This window comes from Candoia aspera, chromosome 13 (genome assembly GCF_035149785.1).
Source record: "Candoia aspera isolate rCanAsp1 chromosome 13, rCanAsp1.hap2, whole genome shotgun sequence".
NCBI classification, from domain to species: domain Eukaryota; kingdom Metazoa; phylum Chordata; class Lepidosauria; order Squamata; family Boidae; genus Candoia; species Candoia aspera.
In genome coordinates, this window is record NC_086165.1 from 776,767 (window position 1) to 789,808 (window position 13,042).

General features: G+C 58.2%; 1 protein-coding gene across 2 annotated transcripts; it reads left to right on the forward strand.

The window, feature by feature from the left end:
- Positions 1-406: 406 nt before the first annotated feature.
- Positions 407-10,212, forward strand: FAM81A (family with sequence similarity 81 member A). 2 transcript variants are annotated; one of them, XM_063314295.1, is made up of 9 exons: positions 407-466; positions 3,352-3,421; positions 3,843-4,116; positions 4,744-4,862; positions 5,813-5,942; positions 7,912-8,018; positions 8,257-8,392; positions 8,858-9,053; positions 9,301-10,212. In XM_063314295.1, exons 2-9 carry the CDS (start codon positions 3,375-3,377, stop codon positions 9,405-9,407), a joined length of 1,116 nt encoding a protein of 371 aa, XP_063170365.1. In that variant the 5' UTR covers positions 407-466; positions 3,352-3,374; the 3' UTR covers positions 9,408-10,212. The 2 variants fall into 2 exon arrangements, with proteins under 2 accessions (XP_063170365.1, XP_063170366.1); XM_063314296.1 differs by having other exon boundaries at positions 8,858-9,043.
- Positions 10,213-13,042: the final 2,830 nt, after the last annotated feature.

Sequence of the window (13,042 nt, forward strand, 5' to 3'; positions counted from 1 at the left end):
AGGGGGGGCATTCTTCCTCTTCCCCTTCCCCTTCCCCTTCCTCTTCCTCCCCCTGCAGCTCTTTGGAGGAAACGCTGGTGGGCTCGAATACGCTGCTCCCTATAAATAAGTTCTTTTTTTCCTTTGTCTCGAGGAGGGCCTTGCTTTGTGGAGGATGAGATGGGGGTTGCCATAGCGACCGCGTCCTGGCAACAGCTCGGGGCGGCTTTGCTCCTTCCTCCTCCCTCCCTCCCTCCCTCCTCCAGGAGGGTGGCAGGAGGCCCTGCCAAGAGGAGGTGGAGGGCAGGTCCACAGCACCCGCAGCAGCAGCGCAGCCCCAGCCCGGGAGGGCAGGCCATGCCCTGAGGCTGCCCCACCCGGCCTTCCTCAGCTGAAGACACTCCTGCCCATCTGGAAGAGGGGCCACGGAGGAGCCTGCCCGATGCTTAGGCAAAGGTCCAGGGCAGCCCTGCCCAGCCACCCCCAGGTAAGAGGGGGCTCAGGCAGGGTGCTCCCTCCCCTCTGTCTTGGAAGGTGCCTCCCCCCCCACCAGCTATTTCGGTCCTTCCAGCCACTCAGCTTCCTCAGGTGAGCAGGCATCCGCACCCGGGAGGACAGAAGCAAGAAGCGTAGGGGGGGGGAATGGGGGAGGCTCTTGCTCCAGAGATGGGCAGACACGCGGCAGCCCCCGCCCTTGATGTTCCCGAGGGCGATGCTTTTTCCTCCAAGCTCTCAAGTTTGAGGTGTTGGGAGCAGCATCATGTGGAAAGCTGTCGCCAGGGCTCGGATGCAGCTGTGGCATGTGGTGCTGTGAGTTGCTGAGCTGCCTTTGGGGGGGGGGAATCTTCCGAGGGAGAAATAAAGCCCTTTCTGCGTTATGGTGGCCCTACAAAAAGGGGGGAAGGGCAGGGATGGTCTTCCTCGGGGCATCAGCTCAGCACAGCTCCAGGAAGAAACAGGAGTGTGAATTGGGAGGGGGGATGGAGGTGGGGAGGGCAGTTCTGGAATTTGGTGCTTTCTGACATTCGCCCTCTTTTCAACTCTTTGCTCCTTGGTTGTTTGCAAAGGTTTGCTGGGTTGCATACGAGGCTGCCTTTTTCAGGCTGGAAATGGGCATTTTGATGCCTGAGGGAGGATGTCAAATGATGGACAGGAAGGCCTCTTGTACTGGACAACCCACAGGCCAGGTCTGCCTGAATCCCACTGGGGGTCTGGGGGTCACCCGAGCTGCTGCACAGCACAATCGCCACCCCGGGAGGGACTTCAGAGCCCAAGTTTACTCTTGACAGTGGCAGATGCCCGTTCCCAAGGCTGCCCTCCCACAGCAGGCGAGGCAACTGGTCACCTTTCCTGCCGTGCTCAGATATTGGCCCAGTCGGCCGAGTGGGAGGCCAGCCTGAGGAATTTCAGGCATTCCAGGCTGGCAGGCGATGGAGTAGACCCTCACGTGGGGATGCTTCCAGGGCCAACTCACTGTAGTCGTGAGACTTGGGGAGCCAGCTGGGCATATCAAAATATGCCGTCCCGCCCTTCAGTTCTGCATGCTTTGCTTTAGAGAAAGGCCGTGAAGATGCCCTGCAGCCTTTCATATAGGCATTTTAACAACTGGCCCATCGGTGCCCTGAATCCAGCACTGCTGCCGTAATATGTGCACCCCCGAACAGACAATTAGAAAAGTAGCAAAAACAGAAAGGGCACCAGCAACTGTCAGGGGCCAAAACCGCTGCTGAAAAGGGTGCCCAAGGAAACCGGTGTTCAACGAGTGTCTAAACCAGCCTGTGCACCAGCCTTTAGTTTTCATCCTCCCAGCAGCTCATAAGGCCCCGGGCTGCCTGGGGATTTGAGGAGTTGGGGCCCAGTTGATCTAGCAGCCCCCTGGACAGCCAAACTTCCCCCAGAGTTCGTGGCATGCTGGCAGGGCAAGGCCAGGCCCGACTGGCCACGGTTCCTGCCATCCAGCTGGGGCTTCGCCTCCAGGCAAGTTGGGCAGCCTTCAGGTGGCCTTTGGTCTTGTGGTGGCACTAGCAGCAAGACAGCCTGCTAAAGTTTGGGCAGATTGACCCAGATGGGTGGATGACATTCGCAGTGCACCCCTCCCTCCAGCCAGGATTTGCCTGGGCCCTTTTGGGTGCTGCAGTCTGTTCCATGTTACAGATTCCAGGAGGGAGGGGCTCCACCACTTCGGGAGCTGGTGGCCAAATCAAGGAAGGGGGAGGGCTTGCCCCTTGGGGACTGTCCCTCCTTCCTGAACTCCGCCTTCCTTCCCCATTCTCATCCTGTGCCCCCCCTCCCACCCCTCCGATGTTTCTTGGGCAACCGCTTGATCCGCGTGCCAAGGCTCCTTCTCCCCTCCTCTGCTTGGCTGAACGCTCTTCCCACGGCTCAGGTGGGTCCCTTTGCTCTGCCCCCCACCCACCCCCAGGACCCCAAAGCAAAAGGCTAATAGTGCCTCCCACCCTACAAACACCGTCTCTCCACCATTCAAAATCTACCCCAGCAGGAGAGGCCCGGGTATTCTTTCCCCGGTGTTTACTCCCTCTTCCAGACCGCACAGGATGCGTTCGCCCTTCCTGTCTGGAAGCCCTCGAAGCCGGGGTGGGTCCTTGTCATCCAGGGTGTCGTGCTGGCACCCTGCCCCACCCCCCCAATGCTCTCCTCCCCTCTGGCTCTCGTGTTTCTGCGTTTGTTGATTAGACGTGTGCCCCATCCTTCCTTCCAGGATCTTCAGGCGATGTTCGCTGGGCTCCCTCCCCCTTTTTTCTCCACCCTCGTAGATGAGCCTTTCTCAAGAAAGTCCCTTGAGGCTGAAGAGGGTGCTCTGGAGAAGATGCTCATGCCACGGCCCTGGGGATCTCCCTCTCCCTCCAGCTGGCTCTGAATTTGCTGAGCGTCCTGAACGTTGCAAAGTCAGCATTTTTCGCTCCCCAGAACGTGTAACGTGCTCATCTTTTGCAAAGCATCCTTGAAGGATGGGAGCTCCCGAGGAGGAAAAGGAGAGGAGATGGGCTGCAAGTCGGAGGAGGCTTGTTTTTCTGTCGGCCCCAGGAAGGCCGCACCAAGAGGTGGGGACTGGTCGGGCTGGAGCAGGGAATAGGAGCTGCCCTTCTCTTTGGGGCCTGCCTGACTCTGTCCCTCCTGGTCCTGGTCCTCCAGAAGCATCTTGGACTACAACTTTTGTCCTTCCACAGTGGTAGATTAATATCCCTCAGCTTGGCTCCACTTTCTTCCACCAGCCTCTGGGATGTCCCCTCCCTCCCTTTTCCGACTGACCCTCCAGCCTTCAGCATAACATTTGATCCTTGGGATGGATCGGGAACGTCTGAGCCTGCCTGGCAAGCCAGCTCTGTTCACAGGCTGCTCTTTCCCTAACAGGCATAAATCCGTGGAAAGAGAGGATGGCACAGAGAAGCCCAAACTTCTCAACACTCGGCCCAACCGAAAGGTACCCCAAGACCTCTGAGGAGGGCGGGGGGAGGAGAATGGTGTTTCTGTGGGTTCTGCCCAGCTGGATGGGCATGATGATGGGAGGACCCGGGAGACACTTCCTGGCTGGCAGGGCTGCTCATCCTGCTTGGAGGCTTCTGGTGACTGCCCCCGCTGCTGACAGGCCAGACATCTGGCTCTGCTGCCCCACTCCTTGCCTTGGCTTGAGGCTGGAGGGCAGACCCCAAAGAGGCCCAGCACTCGCCCACTGTAGCAGAAGCCGGCCAGAGTCCTGGCAGCTGGGGTGGAAGAGGGGGATCCCTGGCAGGCCAGTGGGCAGCTGGGAGGGGAGAGGGTGGCGCTCCAGCCATGCCCAGGAAGAGGGGAGGCTGCTCCACCCCCCACCCCACCGCTGCCTCTCCGTGCCCCTCCTCCTCCAGACGGATCCGGAACTTCCCGCTGCACAGCCAGGCCCTGACGGCGGTTCCCCTGGGCTCGGCCCGCCTGGTGGACCAGCTAGAGGACCGGATCCTCAGCCATGAGAAGACCACGGCCGCTCTGGTGGAGCACGCCTTCCGCATCAAGGAGGACATCGTCTCCACACTGCACCGGATGCAGAACAAGGGGGGCGGCGATCGGCTGGCCAGACAGCTGCTGGAGGAGCACATCCGCAATATCACTGCCATCGTCCGGCAGCTGAACCGGGACATCGAGGTCAGTGGCAGCTGCTCTCGGCTCCTCTCCTCAGTGGCTGCCTGAGACGCCGCATGCTCGCCTCCCGTTGTCTTTTCGCTCACGAACATGTGCCCGCTGAAGTGCCTGCCCTGGAGCAGCCCCGACTGGCACAACCACATCATCCACAGGAGGACAAAGCCCTCTTCCCCCTTCCACCCTTGCCCCTGTTTCGTAGGAGCCACAGGCTCCTCTAGCGCGGTGTTTCTCGACCTCGGCCACTGTGAGACGTGTGGACTCCAATTCCCAAAATCCCCACAGGCTGAGAAACCCTGCTGCAGGAGAGGCACCCGGCTGGGAGCGCAAAGGCCTCGCCCTCCCGTGCCTCACTTCTGCTGTGGCTGGACCGACAGCCCGAGGCGAGGCATGGAGGCCGGGTCCTCCCCCCTGCCCTACGTCTTTCCCCTCCTGGCCGGCATTGAGGGGTAGGCTGCTGCTGACTGTGATGCTCTGCTTTGCTTTGTGTTCCTGGACACTCTTGCCTCCCTGCCTTTTTGGAGATGGTCGTGCAACCCGCAGGAAGCCTGGCAGCTCCCTCTTCCCCCTGCTCCCCACTCGAGGCCCTGTGGGGGGAACTCATCCTCACGTTTCCTGCGCTTCTAACGACAGGTTCTGCAGGAGCAAATACGTGTCCGGGATAACCTGAGTTACGGAACAAACTCGACCCTGAAGAGCCTGGAGATGCGGCAGCTGTCTGGCCTGGGAGACCTTCGAGGGCGAGTGTCCAGGTGAGACTCCCCAAGGCCCGAAACCAGGTCCCTCTTTGGGGGACAGGAATCTCGGTGGGCAGCCGGAGGGCCGTTGCTGAACCTGAAGGCGTGGAAGGGTTGGGGAGGAAGGCAGGGGGTGTTGGGGCCGTAGTCCTAACCCTGCCGATGGGCACCAGGGTCAAGAAGGTGCATGGAGGATCAGGGCCGCTGCAAGCCGTCTGGGGCCCTGGAGAAGGACCAGCCGGCCTGGTATCCAGCCCGCGTCTGCTACACACAGACAGATGTGCAAAAGCCACAGGACACAGCAGCAGCTTCTTCAGACCGTCAGCTGCAAACTAATTTCAAAGGGGTCTGTGCCAAAAAATGTATTTTTTACTTGGCCATCCTGAAGAATCCTTTTGAGCAGAAAAAAGGTGTATCCTGGGGCTCACCCCTTACATGCTTCGGGCTCCTATCAATTGGTAGATGGTAGATCCCCCTGGCAAGTGTGTGGGTGCGCACGCATGTGGTGAGGAGGTCTGGCCCAGGTTGGGTCCACTGGCGCCAGGCTGTTCCTTCCCCCAGCAGTCTGCTCGGTGGGTCCCTTCCCTCCCCTCCCCTCCCCAGCCTGGAATGGATGTGGGAAAATTTCCTGCCATGTTGATTGGGGGGAGCTTATTTTGGAAAGATTTTTGCTGACTTCCCGGCCCCCACTTGCTTTCAGTCCAAGGTGAGTCGGCTGCTCCTTAATGTGATGTCATTTTGCTCACTGGGTGTCAAGACCTGTCTTACTCAGCCCTTCCCCCCAACCCCTAAGTCTGGGACCTGTTGCCCTTGTGACTCTCTTTCCCATTTGTCTCCCAAATCTGCTGCCTTGCTCATCTCTGCTTGCTTGAGCTGAAGCCTGGGTTGCAAGCTGAAGGGTGGGAAGAGGGCACGGTGCCTCCTCGGCCATTTCCGGCAGCGACTCTCCCTTCTGTCCATTCCAGATGTGATGCCGGCCTGGCCAGGGTGTCCGCAGAGCATAAGGTCACCTACGAGAGACTTCAGAGCCTGAGTAAAGAGCAACAAGCCACGAAACTGATCCTGGAGTCCAAAATCAAAGAAACAGAACTACAAGTAAGGGGTTGGAAATGACAGGTTGCCCGTCCTCTGCCTGGGGTGTGCACTGTTGCCCCTCGGACTGGCTTTTGAACTGTAAAAGTATCAGGGAAATCGGGAGCCTTTCAGACCAGGGTGCCAATGCAGCTTGGGGTGACCAGGGCCACAAAGCACTTGCTCAGAAGCGGGTCTGGCCTTTGGCGATCCTGAACGGGCAGGAATTGCCCAGAAGGGTCCCCGGCTTCCCCCAGGAGGGGTGCACCAACAGCCAGGCATCGCAGAGCCCCAGAAAAGGGGGCCAATCATCTGGGGTGGCCCTTTCCATCCAGTGAGGACTGGGGAACTGGGGCTGGTCTGGGGGGCCTGGGCCTGGGCAGGACTTAAGAGCAGCACCCATCCCGCACCCTCCTGGTCCGCTGGCACGGTGGGGTCTCTCTTCTTGCCCTAGAGAAGCCAGGCGGTGGGCAGGGGCTGAAGCAGAAGTTCAGGAGCACAACCATGAAGGAGTGTTGGCCCCCCCTGCGCAAAAGCAGCACAACACATTTCCAGGCCCAATTCAGGTCACTTTTATAGCTTTTCTTGAGGGGGAGGGCAGGATCCAAAGTCCCCCCCCCCACCCCACAATTCTCTGTGGTGGCCAAACCCTCTCTGGTAGGAAGGCTATAAATGGAGGCTTGTTTCTGAGATGGCTTTGGTTGCTATGGGAAACGCGGTAGCGAGGGAGTGCAGTTTCCTTTCACATTCCTGGATGCTGTGTGGCTCCGGTATTATTGTTATCACTGCATAAAACGGTTAGGAAAGTGCTAGTTGACTGGTTTATTTATGCTGCTGAGGAAAGGCGGGGCGTCAAATAAAGCAGGAGGGTGGGATCGTAGAGGCACCCCGGGTCCATTCTGGGCTGGGCGCCTCCAGGACGGTCACCCGCCAGCCGCAGAAAGGCAGCAGCGTCGTCCTCCACCTCCTCCTCCGGAAGTCTGCTCCCACAGGCTTGCCTGCCCTGCCAAAGCCCCCTCACCATCTGGGAAAATGGTGGCAAGAAAAATCATTCTATAAAAACGCATGAAATCATTTTTTCCCCACATTACTCAGCAGCCCCTGGTCTGCATGAGTCAGTACGGAACAGCGATCCCGTGCCAGTCCAGCACCTCACAGCTTACCCATCGCAGCTTTCCCGCGTCAGGAAAAAGGCCGTCAAACCCCTGACTGACAGAGGGAGTGCTCCTTTGGAATTGTGGGGGAGACAGGCGGTGATAAAAATATGATAAATAAATAAATTTGTTTTTGGAATCCTCCCAGTTCAGATTCTCTGACGGTTGTGCTGTAGTGGATCTTGCTTGTGCGACGACGGATTGTTTTCCTAGATTCCTCCCATCAACTGCAGCCCTCCTGTCGATCCAGCAGGCCCTTTGAGTGAATGCCCCACCCCTGCTGAGAGAAGCCTTGTGCAATTGTGGGGGGTGGGATGGCTAAGGGGGATTGTGGGCAGGGGATGCTTCCCCCCCCCATTCTTTTGGTGCTCAAACTCTGCAGTGCAGACAGTGAACCACAGGTGCCGATGCACTGCTGCTGCTTCAGCTGCACGTGGGCACAGAAGGAGCCATCCAGGGAGCCCCCAAAGTCGCCAAGGCATTGGTCTGCATCTCCCCCGCCGGCTGGTTCATGGGAGTTGCAGCCCAACCCGCCGGAGGCATTTCCTCAGGGAGAACACCCTTTCCTCTGCGGGCAGGTGGGCTTGCTCAGAAGCAAGGCCGGGACCCCCCTTGCAGGGGAGAGGCCGAAGTTCCCAGCAGTTTGGACTGCTACAAAAGCAAAGCTTTTCAGAATGGTTTGGGGAAGTGGGACGGAGTGGCCTCCAGGGACAGCCATCTGAGAGTCAAGGGCTTTTCCCCTAGCTTCAATTGGGTTCCAGCCAGCCGAGAGTGGTATCTCTTTGGAACCTGGGATGAAGTGCAGGAGACGCCGTAATCTGGCTTTTCTTCCCTGCCAGATTTCTCATCTTTTGAGCAGAATTGAGCAATCTGTGATGCAACAAGATGCTAAGCTCAAGCTGGCCTACAAAGAGAGCAACCAGCAGCTCCACCTTCTGGACACCAAGTAGGTCCTCCCCCCCGAGGGTGCACACAGACCCCACCCCAGTTGCGGCAGGGCCACGCCGGGGCTGCCCTCAAAAGTGTCCCCAAACACGTATCTGGGGAAGGGAATTCGGCCTCGGTCGGAGCGATTCCCCAGCCACCCCAGCGTTTTTTTGAACTCTGCGAAAGGCACAAGCAAATCCACAATGCCTTTTGCTGGGTTTACTTAGGGGGCACCTGAATTGCTTTTGTTCCGCTAGATTGCAGGAGGCCATCGATCACCTCACTGCCCAGATCTCCTCTGCCCGTAGCGGGATGGAGCAAGAGCAGCTGCGCTTTGAGAAGGAGTTCCTGGAGAAGATAGACCGCCTCTCTGTGGCCATCAAGGAGAAGAGTGTACGCTGTCTCCCGTCTGCTTTGGCCCCTGAGAACACCCCCGGTCCTGGAGGAGGAGAAGGGCCGGTTGCGCCTGGGGCCAGTTGTGGACATTTCCTGGCGCAAACAGGCCGAGAGGCTCTTAGGCTGGGTTCACTTGTCATGAGGCCATGGTTTGCTTTAACCAAGGTTTGTTGGGAAAGCAGTGATTCCCTGGCCTCACTCAAGGTGCCAAGATGTAAACAAGGGGTTGACTTCTTGCCAACCCCTGGTCCCCGCCTGACTCGAGGCTCTCCTTGGAGCGGATGGGAAGGAACCGTTTCCCGCAGGGAGAATGAGTCCTCCTCTGCCCCAGGGCAGCCTGGCACGTTCCACGTGCTCCCAGGGCCCAGAAGAAGACCCACAGGACAGGCAGACGGAGGAAGGCCCAGAAGGTCACTGTGGGGCTGTTTCTCTAACTGCGAGTCTCACCCGGTTTCACCGCAGGAAATGGACAGCAGAGCCCTGGAGATGCAGCTGAGTGAGATCCATGAGAAGCTGGAGAAAATGGAGGCTGTGCAGAAATTTGCAGCCCAGGAGCAGGAGGCGAAGCAGGCCGAGGACAGGATGAGCGTCCAGCTCAGCAAACTTCAGACCGATTTCACCGAGGATATCAAAGAAGTCAAGGCAGAGGTCAGCGCTGGTAAGGAGAATGGGGGGGCATCCCAGCCAGCACAGGGGCCATGGGGGGGGGGCGCTCAGGGGTTAGCAAGGGTGATGGGATGGCCTCCATCCCAGTTACGTTGCTAGGACACCTCCCTGCACACCTTTCCTTCGGGCCAGAGGGCAGCCTGTTTCTGTGCCCAGAAGAGAAAGGCCCATCCTGGGCAAGGCTGACTGCTCCTCCGGAGGAAGGGTGGCAAAGTGTGTCCTATTCCTCCCTCGTCAAGGACTCACCACCATCTATGAGAGCATTGGATCTCTGCAGCAGGTCCTGGAATCGAAAATGAAGCTGGACAAGGAGGAGCTGCAGCAGCAGATCGAGCAGATGAAGTGAGGGGAGGGGAGCCTTGGAGAGCTTTCTGGGTCAGGAGGTCACCAGCAAAGTGTCCTCCTCCCTTTGCTCCAGGCTGGGAGGGAAACTCCCCACCTGGGCCAAGTGGCCGGTCCCGTTCCCTGGAGCTGGGTGGCCATTCCCTGTAAATAAGCAGCGCCAGGCGCGGCCAGCCAAACACATCCTTGGAAAGGGAAGCCCTGCGAGGGCCATGGCCGTGCCGTTCTGGATCTCAGCTCCCTGGACTTTGGACACTTGCTTCCTTCAGTCGGGGCAAAGCCTCACAATGCCATAGATTCCCACATGCCAAATAATCCAACAACCTGGGCCAGGCGACGGGTCAGTGAAGGAGGCACTGGAACCCAACTTGCTTTGCTTGGAGCGGGACTGAAATGGTTTGCAGCTTGTAAGTGGGTGCCAACCGAGGAGGGAAGGGGGCCATCACCAGGAGCATCCTCTGGGCCAGATTTTTGCTGTCCGGCTGGTGGGTCCTGCATATTCAATGACTCCTTTGGCTTTCACCAACATACCTGCCACGCGTGAAGGTCTCAGGACAAGTTCCAAGAATGTCCTGCCGGAAAGGCCTGTAGCTTTTGCCCGCTTGTGCTTCCACACGGTCTGCGAACTCCATTCTGCTCCGCACCTCTCTCGACTCATTCTCCCCATTTCCTCCCTCCTTTTTGACCTCTCTGGACGCCTGCTCTCTGGGACCGCTCCTGCCCTGGCCCATGTGCCCATGGAAGGCCTCCTGCCCCCACCTTGTGGCTGCTGCTCCAACAGCCTCTCTCCTCTGGCTCCAGAACTTCTGGCTTCCCTGCAGCGCTCTTGCAGCCCTGCCAGCACCGCCCGATGCCCCCGCCTCCCCTTCCGTGGGCATCCCAGCCGGTCACCACCAGCATACTCCCACTGCCCGCAGGGGCCGGCTCGGCGGCAGGAGGATGCTGGCATCTCCCCAAGCAAGGACCAAGTGGCTGCAGACGGTGCCCGAGACCCGCCACCCTTGTTAGCTGCAGACCTGGCCCCACGCAAGGCAGCATCCGAGGTTTGCGGCAGAACGCGCTCGCGTGGCCTGGGGGATGGCAGCGGCTTTTTGGGTCCCACGCCCTCCCCGTCTCCCGTGCTGAGAGCATCTCCCCCTCTACGGCCTCCGCCCCAGCAGCGTCACCCGCCCTCCTCCTCCAAGGATCCATCCAGGACAGGTCCTGTTACCCTTTTGGAAAAGCATAAGGCTCGGCTGGAGAAACTGGAAATCCCCCGGGCTCCAGCCCAGCCCTCATGGGCCTTTCGGGGTCCAGCTGACTGGGCACCAGGAAGGCAAGGCAAGTCAAGGGGCTTTCCCCCGGACGCAGGGGGCCCAGACCATGCCCCCAGGAAGCTGGTCCCAGGGTTTTTCTTCAGGAACCTTTTTGTTCTGCCTTCCCCTGGAGCCAGGATGACTTCGTACATCCTTTGTACATCGTTTGTACGTTTAAGCAAACTGGTATTTCCACAAAATCAGGTCTGCATTTATTACACCTCTTTCTCGGTTTGTGTTTTGTCAAGGTGAGATTCTGGTTTTGTGACGTCTCGCGGTGCAGAATCTTGCCATGTTTTTCTCAGAAAGGAGCTAAACTGGTAAAATGTAGAATATTGTAATAGGAACTCTTTGCACCAAAACCACTTCCATCCTGTGGTATTTCACCCCCTTCCGCAAACATTCAGCTGGGGGGGGGGGCGCTGAGGAGATAGATGCTTAGCCCTTCCCCTGAAAGAGAAATGCACGGATTGGGTTCCATCCTTTTCCTGCATTATAACGGCAGTGGGCCCAACTCAGGGAGGCCCACCAGGCTTTGGGCACGATTACCACGTTACTTCTTACAGTCATGCTTCAGAGAACTTCGAACGTGCTGGTTTAATTAAATTTGTTTGCAAATCTCCCTCTCCCTGGTCTGCTTTGCGAATCCAGAGGTTCCACCACAGCAGAAGCCCAACAGACGCGGTGACTGACCGAACCAGCTCTGGTGGGCTGGCTCAAAGCCCCCTTGATCTTTCCATCGACACTCGGTTGCCTTTCCTAATCTTCGGGATCTTATGGCGGTCCAAGTAATTCACGGGGAATCTCCCTGTCTCAGCTGGACCTGGACCTCCACCTCGCACCATGTAGTGATTTTAGATCACAGGGGCCAGAGCCCCCCTTCTAAGTGGCCCGGGTGCCACTTTCGATGACTGCCCATCGGTGCAGACACGGTGGCTCACCCTCAGCAGAGAAAGCTGCTCGGTCCGGTTCTGTTCTCCTTTCATTGCAGAGATGTGGCAGCCCCAGTGTGCACCCCAGCACCCCGCTTCCTTGCGCCTGGAGGATGTGACCGCTGCTCCTTCCTTGCCACCAAAAGCGGATCCAGCAGAACGTCCTAATGGCCCCCACTTAGCCAGCGTTTGGGGAACATTCCCCCTCCCCCACATCTGCCGGCAGCAGGGCCTCGCTCACCGCCCACCATCCTGAATCGACTGGAGCCGAGGACCTGGGCCATGACCTCCAGCCAGCGCATCTCTCTTTCTCTTGCGTCGCTCATCAAGGGGGAAAATGCTCACCTGTGAACGGAAAGTCTCTTTCTCTGGAGCGCTGGGGTGGGGCAGGACAAAGCTCATGCTGGTCAGCTTTCCCCACCCTGTTGGGGCTATGGTTCGGTTCCCCAAATCCCCACTTCCCAGCCAGCGCTCTGGAGGGCGCTGGCCCGGGAAGATGGAGTTACGTTTTGTCCTGGCCAGGGTCAAGCCCAGGCCCCAAGCGGGTCCCAGTGGGGGAGCCAGGTCTCCCCCACCCAACAGAAAGCAGGTGGCCCTGGGAAACGTCTGCCGCGTGGATAGCGTTGCCGGGCTCTGCACAAACCCCGTCTCCATCCTTTAGTCCAAATGCTTCAGCGGTGCTTGGATTAGCTTTGGGCGTGATCCGTGCACACTCGTAGCTGAGCAGTGGTTTTCCCCGATAACCTTGTTTCCTGGCCGCACCGTCAGTGCGCCAGCCAGGCTAAGCCTGGGCGACACACCGTAGGCATTCTTTCCTACTTGCATTCGCAGAAAAGTCAAATTAAAAAAGAATCTGATTCCTCCACAGTAGTAATGATGCATACATTTCTTCAGGCATTCCTTAAACGTCTTCTTGAGAGCAAAGTATCTATCTAGGTATGTATTTTTAGCTATTTAACGGATACAGGAGCACAAAGATTGGAAAGTGCCCACCAGTCTTTTATAAATAAGCAAATAACAATTTCTTGGTATCGTCAAGTTTTTAATGGTAAAAAGGAAATATAAAGCGGGAGGGACTATTTATAGTTTTGAAGGATGTTTTACTGTAACACTTTGTGCAATTCACCACGTGCCCAGTGTAAGAACTGCAAGTGGATTCCTCGGCCTTGGCGTTTTATCTACTTTCTGTTGGAAGAATTTTTTAACCTGAATAAAAGTGAAAGTTTCTCTGCACCTCCTGGCCGCCGTTTCTTGCCCAGACCCGGTGCGTTTCCCGGAGGCCCCCCCGCCCCACCGGACCCCTCCCGCAGGGCCGCCGGGAGCGGGGCGCCTCTGCCCGCGTCGAGGGGCGCCTCCTCCGGGGCCCGCTTGTGGCGCCCCATCCGGGCAGGGCAGGCGGCGCCGCGGCCAGG

Bases quoted from the DNA above. Each gene is read 5' to 3' on its own strand.
- FAM81A (XM_063314295.1), top strand. From the start codon at position 3,375: ATGGCACAGAGAAGCCCAAACTTCTCAACACTCGGCCCAACCGAAAG. The intron at 4,863-5,812 runs GTGAGACTCCCC...TGTCCATTCCAG, and splicing joins CTTCGAGGGCGAGTGTCCAG to ATGTGATGCCGGCCTGGCCA. The intron at 9,054-9,300 runs GTAAGGAGAATG...TCCCTCGTCAAG, and splicing joins CAAGGCAGAGGTCAGCGCTG to GACTCACCACCATCTATGAG.